The sequence below is a fragment of the Aulonocara sp. 'chitande type north' Nkhata Bay genome, linkage group LG14 (assembly GCF_057382095.1).
Source record: "Aulonocara sp. 'chitande type north' Nkhata Bay isolate Kocher_YH1m ecotype deep benthic linkage group LG14, A_spYH_male_GT1.1, whole genome shotgun sequence".
Taxonomy (NCBI): Eukaryota; Metazoa; Chordata; class Actinopteri; order Cichliformes; family Cichlidae; genus Aulonocara; species Aulonocara sp. 'chitande type north' Nkhata Bay.
Genome location: NC_141357.1, coordinates 11,060,148 through 11,067,278, shown reverse-complemented (window position 1 = coordinate 11,067,278; position 7,131 = coordinate 11,060,148). Strand labels below are relative to the sequence as shown.

Below are 7,131 nucleotides of genomic sequence, written 5' to 3'. Positions count from 1 at the left end.
TATGTTGAAATTTTTTGAAACTCAGGCTTGAACATTAAGATAGATAGTACTATACAACTTCTTAACTTGTTTTAGGCACTTTTTACTGCTGTAATGCATGGGCTCTCTCGCTGTGTACTCTGGCTTCTTCCCACAGTCCAAAGATGTAGCTTATGGGGTTAGGTTAACTGGTGATTCAAAACTGCCCTTTGGTGTGAATGCAAATGCTTGTCCTTCCATGTTAGACTGGTGATCTGTCCAGGTTGTACTGCCCTATGGTAGCTGGTATAGGCCCCAAAACTGCTACCCCACAATCCTGATAAGGATAAGTGGAAGAGGATGGATGATTGCAAAGGAATCAGTTGTTAACTATTGTAGCCAGTATTTTTTTCAGAAGAAAACATTTCTTGAGTGGAAAGCCCCCCCCCCCCCCACACACACACACACACACATGCAAATTAAAGACAGAAGCACAGGCCTGCCCAGTACAGTTGCAAGAAGAGCACTTGGTCTAATCTTTGTGCCATCTTTTCTTTGTTGCAGGATCTTGATGAAGAAATGCCTCAGCAAGGCTCAGAAGCCATGCATTCTTCTTCAGTGCAAGATTTTGAAGAGGTAACATTGACCTAGGACAGATTTTAATGAATGTTTCTCATGCACGATGTGTACCTTACGCTATTTGCCGATAGTGAAATGGTCTATTCATCCTCTTGAGTGATGCATTTTTAGTAACTGTCAGATTACTGTTCTTTTGTCTTCATTCTCTATCTGTTACACACGAAGACTGAGACCAGCCAGATTCAGAAGACTGTGAGCTGCCTAAAGCCGCAACCAAACAGCTTTCCAAACAATGATCTGGACCTGAAACATCCAGAGCCTGAAAGGGTAAATATAATCCAGTGTACCACTTAATGAACTAATAATTTAATCTATCATCATTCTTTATGGATGCCGTGTGTGTGTGTGTGTTTGGCAGTCACCTGGGTGTGATGTGATTTACATGGACGAAGTTTATTAGTTGATATCTGCAACTGAATTGAAAACACACCTTTCCAACTGTCCAAAACAAATAAATGTTGCAATATTTTGCTAACAGTGTCACAATCATCGTCTGGTGTGCACAACAATATCATCTTTGGACAAGTGCATTCAGTGTGTGGGACCGGTTTCCTCCCTCAAGTGGCTTGGCTTTAAGTGCAAAGGTGAGACATTTAGTGAATAGGTACAGTGTATAGTAAAAAGCATTAATAGAGTTCAACAAGTTAAGACGTGCTGAAATGAACACTGCTCCCTTTTTAATTAATGGGTGGTCACGTCTAATTAAAGAAATGCAGTATTACCTCATTGGTGCAGGACCTTGTAAAAATGGTATACTTGGGATTGTCCTCAATTCCCCATTCCATAACATAAACTGCTCAAAATAATAAAGGGAACACTTAAACAATGCGATGTTACTCCAAGTCAGTCACACTTCTGTGAAATCAAACTGTTCACTTAGGAAGTAACACTGACAACCAGTTTCACATGCTGTTTTGCAAATAGAGTAGACAACAAGTGGAAATTATAGTCAATTCACCATAATAAAGGACTGGTTCTGCAGGTGGTGACCACAGACCACTTCTCAGCACCTATGCTTTCTGGCTGATGTTATGGTCACTTTTGAATGCTGGCGGTGATTTCATTTTAGTGGTAGCATGAGACAGTCTACAACCCACACAAGGGGCTCAGGTAGTGCAGCTCATCTAGCGTAGCACATCAATGTGAGCTGTGGCAAGAAGGTTTGCTGTGTCTGTTAGTGTAGTGTCCAGAGCATGGAGGTGCTACCTGGATGTGGAGTAGGCCATAGGAGGGCAACAACCCAGCAGCAGGACCGCTACCTCCACCTTTGTGCAAGGAGGAACAAGAGGAGCCCTGCAAAATGACCTCAAACAGGCCACAAATGTGCATCTGTCTGCTCAAATGGTCAGAAACTGACTTCATGAGGGTGACTTGAGGGTCCAGCATCCACAGGTGGGGATTGAGCTTGCAGTCCAACACCATGCAGGATGTTTGGCATTTGCCAGAAAACACAAAGTTTGGCAACTTCAGCACGGGCACCCTATGCTCCTCACAGCTGAAAGGAGGTTCAAACTGAGCACGTGACAGTCTGGAGATGCCGTGGGGAATGTTCTGCTGCCTGCAACATCCTCCAGCATGATCATATTGGCAGTGGGTCAGTAATGGTGAGGGGTGGCATTTCTGTGCCTGCCAGAGAGCCTGACTGTCATTGGGTAACAAGATGAGGTCCTCGGACCCTTTGTGAGACCACATGCTGGTGCATTTGGCCCTGGGGTCCACCTAATGCGAGACGACACTGGGCCTCATGTGGCTGGAGTATGTCAGCAGTTCCTCCATGACAAAGGCATTGATGCTATGGACTGGCCCGCCTGTTCCCCAGACCTGAATCCAATTGAGCACATCTGGGACATCATGTCTCACTCCATCCACCACAAACTGTCCAGGGGTTGGCAGATGCTTTAGTCCAGGTCTTGGAGGAGATCCTTCAGGAGACCATCCGCCACCTCATCCCGAGCATGCCCAGGCATTGTAGGGAAGTCGTACAGGCATCTGGAGGCCACACACATTCAACTACACACTTTCATGCCACTCAACTACCTAAAGAACAAAGTATTTAATAAGAATAATTCCTTCATTCACATCTGGGATGTCCTTTTTTGGGGGGGGGAGGGGGATTAGCAGTGTATGTGTAGTCATTAAAATATCCTTAATGTGAACAGTTTTGTTTTTTTTTGTTTTTTTTTTCAGCATTTGACATTACTGCAATGCTTTGACAAAAAACTACTTCACTTAAATAGAACTGCAAAGCTAAATTAAGTCTATCAAAATGTGTTTCAGTTTGTTTAGGGGTCTGGCACAAATCTTGCCTTGCAAAATTGGCAAATCAGAATTGCCACCAGTCAACACAGGTGTGTATCCCATTCATATTTGGCTTGACTTTTTTTCAGTTTATTTTTTACCTGTCTAAAGTATTGATCAATTAAAAAAACTTTTGTTCTTACATTCCAGAAAGAAGAAATTTCTGAATATTCAGGGGAGGATGGATTGCCACATTCAGTTCTGGATCAAATATCAAGCGATGATGATGGCAACCACAGCATATCAGAAGAAGAATATGTGCCAGATTCAGAGTCATATGATGAAGATTCAGATGAAGACATCTCATTATTGCCAAGCACATCAAAAGGTCTGCTATGCCAAGATGACATCTCCAAAGCGCATGAACAATCAGATTCAACGAATTTAATCCACAACTTGACAAAGGACAAGCCACAAGATAAAAGTGAGCTTTGCGAAACTGAATCAGAAAAAATGACTTTAAGTAAAAGAAATTACTGCTATTTTTGTGGCAAACCACAAGCTAAAATTTCCCGCCACCTGAAAACGCACAAAACGGCTCCTGATGTTGTGCATGCATTTTCCCTGCCTAGAGACTCAAACGAGCGTAAAAGTCTGTTAGAGAAATTGAGAAATAAGGGAAATTTTAAGCATAATGCTGCAGTTTTGCATGGTGGAGTGGGACCACTGAAAGTGAAGAGAAGACCCAAGATTAAAGCAGTAGAGGGAAAGTTTGCTCATTGCTTTTATTGTCAAGGGATGTATGTTCGCAAGGATCTTTGGAGACATGTCCGCAGATGTCCTAACAAACCAAAAGATGACACGGATAAAGAACCTGGAAGAACCAAAGTACTCGGCCTGGCTTTAACTCTGGAGTCTCAGTGTTATCCGCAGGTGTCAAGTGGAGTCTGGAAGGTTCTTGCTGTTATGAAACAAGATGAGATTGCCTCAGCTGTGCGAAATGACTTTACTGTTATTCAGTTTGCCCAGTCCCTCTACAATAAACATGGACAAGACCCTACAAAGTATGATTATATACGACAGAAGCTTCGTGAAGCGGGACGTTTGTTGTTGTGTCTGCGCACAGAATTCTCAGTGCATAACATGGAAGAAGCTATTAAGCCTGCTAATTTCCAGAGAGTTGTGCAAGCAGTAAAGAAAGTTTCAGGTTTTGATGAAGAGACACTGTCATACAAAACTCCAAGCCTTGCGCTGAAACTGGGACATACACTGCATAAAATGTCTGACATTATCCATTGTCGTGCCCTCATGACAGAGGATGAAGCCCTAATCAAGTCCACTGATGCGTTCAAGAAGTTGTATGTCTCCAAATGGTCTGAGATGGTGTCTCACCGTGCCTTGAACACATTGAGTGAGGCAAAGTTTAACAAGCCATCAACATTGCCCTTTACAGAAGATGTTCGGATTCTCCATCACTACCTTCAAAAATCTGCAGAAAGTGCCTTTTGCAGCTTGGAGAACGAAGCCACAGCTCAGAATTATGCCCAACTTGCACAAGTTACACTCTCACAAATCATTGTGTTCAACCGAAGACGTTCTGGAGAGGTTTCAAAGATGCGCCTCAAAAGTTTTCTTGAAAGAGACAAAACAGCACTCCACACAGATGTTGCCATGGGGCTCTCAGAAATGGAACAGAGACTCTGTAACTATTTCTGTAGAATAGAAATAATGGGAAAAAGGGACAGAAATGTTCCAGTTCTGCTAACACCAAGCATGCTGGATGCTCTGTCACTACTGGTTAGTAGGAGGCCTGACTGTGGTATTTGTGCCACTAATATCTACCTCTTTGCAAGACCCCGATCAATGAGTCATTACAGAGGAATGGACTCCTTGCGTGTTCATGCACACCAGTGTGGAGCAAAGCAGCCTGAGTATCTAAGATCGACACAGCTCAGAAAACATGTTGCCACACTCTCACAAGTCCTTAATTTGAAAAACAACGAACTTGATCAGGTTGCAGATTTCCTGGGTCATGATATCCGCGTTCACCGCGAATTCTACAGATTACCAGTTCCCACAACACAGCTGGCCAAGATTTCCAAACTGCTTTTAACACTGGAAAAAGGACAACTTTCCCAGATCCAGGGGAAATCACTGGATGAGATCAAAATAGAAGGTTTGTATTGAAAGGAGCAAATATTAGGGCAGTAGTTGAATATTATGCTTTATCAACAGAATTAAAACCTAAAAGCACAGACCATTCTGTTAAATGTCCATGATTTAAGGTTCTTGAAGTCTATTGTTTCATCACTTTGCAACATTTGGCAAACTGCAGAGTGGTGGCCTTAAATAGTAAAACTATGTACTATAATTTCCAGTATTTGTTCTGTATTTTGTCATATCTCGTTGTTAATGTGAGGTTTTTGGGGGGTTTGTGTTTGGTTTTTTGGGGGGGTTTTCCCACAATTTCTCAGATGAAATTGCATTAAGTGATGCTGAAACAAAGGACAGTGAGAGTGAATCAGATGATGATGACACAGCACTCACAATGTTGGCGTGTGGCACCAGTGAGCCTGTACATGCAGTAGCTGATTCCACAAACACAGCGCAGCTCCAAGACACTGTAGATTGTGGTAAGTTACCACTAGCTTGGTTTCTGTGGATAAAATGTTTGTTACAAATATTAAAACTTAATCAAATTGTGTAATCAGCAGATGAAGGACCACTCACAATGCCTGCAGCAAGTGAGACTGCTGCTCCCTCTGAAGGTAAGGGGTGCAGTTGGTTCTCTAAGCTTATTATTGTTTCATCACTTTGCAACATATGGCAAACTGCAGAGTGGTGGCAAAAAGTCACTTGGATGAGTGACAAAATGTTTCTCCCACTGAAAACGCTACGTCCAGATTAACAGAATCAACGTTTTGGGATTTACTTACCTGGATGATTGAGCATGCATCAAGAGACTTTTATTCAACTTTTTATTCAGTCTTTTATTCACAGCGGAACACTAAATGTCTCATTTTAGAAATTTGATAAATTTTCAAAGAGAATTTTAGCTCGTTTTGATATTGATGGTAGCAACACATTTCAGAAGTTAGTACAGGGTAGCATCCATTCTTTTAACCACCAAATGTTTTTTGTTTTTTTTGTTTGGTTTTTTGTTTGTTTTAACTACTACTACTTTATATATCTTCCAGAGAAAAATGCTGCTCAATCCCACAATTCCCGAAGAGCTCCCAAAAACATGTGGTCCAAGGCTGAGGTTGCTGCAGTGATGAGGCATTTTAAAGACCACATAAACGAAGGGAAACTAGCCACCAAAAATGAATGCAGTCATTGCAAATTGGTAGAAGATCCGGTGTTGGCAGGAAGAACAGTTCAAAACATAAGAGATTTTGTAAGAAACAGAGGATTAACTGCAAAAAGGCAGAAAAAAATGAACTAAAATAACTGTTTAGAGAGCTGTGGTTTTACATCTTGGTCAGATTGCCAATTGTTGTTAACACTGATGTTCTGTTTAAAGAAAAAAAAGTTCTTGTTAAATACAGAAGTAGTTTGTATTTCATAATTTTTACATTTAATTTATTTAGGGTTTTTTTTGACGGGTTATATTTAAAATAAAAAATTATAAATGCATATTTTCTCCCCTTAATATTTACCTTTAAACTATTAAAATTCATTTTAAATGTTTTTAATTTTTCTGTTTTCTATATTTTTATATTTCTGTGGGAAGCGTGGGCATTTTTGTCCATAGATTTCTTTTTTTATTTATGGTTAAAATTAATGTTCAGATCCAAGAACACTAATAAAATGATGTTCCAGTAATCCTGTGTCCTGTCAGATGTGTATTCATGGTAATGATGAGCTATTTACATATTACATCATTGTCCCTTTAAAGACCCAATATTGTTTTTTTTGGACCTCATAAAACACATTGTTGTCAAGTGGACAATGTCTCCAGAAAACACAATAGAGTCTGGTTGGTGTGTATCAGTGTATCTAGACTTCTATAGGGAGTGTATGAGGTCTGAAGTGACCCAAATTTTTTTCAGATTTTTTCGAACACTTTAACCTCGCTCCCTTGGCTCTAAGTCCTTTCAAAAGGGTAGTCCACTTAAACCACCACCGGGCGGATTGACGTAGTATAGTCCCGCCATACCACATAGACCCGTATGTGTGTGTGTGTGTGTGTACAGAGAGGCGCTCAGGTTCATAATGGATATAAGGAAGTTTTTTTCAAAAAAAAAAAAAAAAAGGAGCCACATTCAGGTGAAAGTGTAAAATCAAATGATCTGT

General features: G+C 40.9%; 1 protein-coding gene across 3 annotated transcripts in view; it reads left to right on the top strand.

The window, feature by feature from the left end:
* Positions 1–6,660, top strand: part of LOC147314168 (uncharacterized) — a 16,467-nt gene extending 9,807 nt beyond the window's left edge. Inside the window, exons 16-21 of one of the 3 annotated variants that reach the window (XM_086260912.1) lie at positions 523–594; positions 763–864; positions 1,076–1,181; positions 5,310–5,468; positions 5,547–5,603; positions 6,033–6,660. In XM_086260912.1, coding sequence (XP_086117038.1) covers positions 523–594; positions 763–864; positions 1,076–1,181; positions 5,310–5,468; positions 5,547–5,603; positions 6,033–6,280 — 744 coding nt within the window. In that variant the 3' untranslated portion in view covers positions 6,281–6,660. Of the gene's footprint in view, positions 1–522; positions 595–762; positions 865–1,072; positions 5,012–5,309; positions 5,469–5,546; positions 5,604–6,032 lie in introns of those variants that run through there. The other 2 variants (XM_086260911.1, XM_086260910.1) reach the window with 2 other exon arrangements.
* The last annotated feature ends 471 nt before the right edge of the window (positions 6,661–7,131 follow it).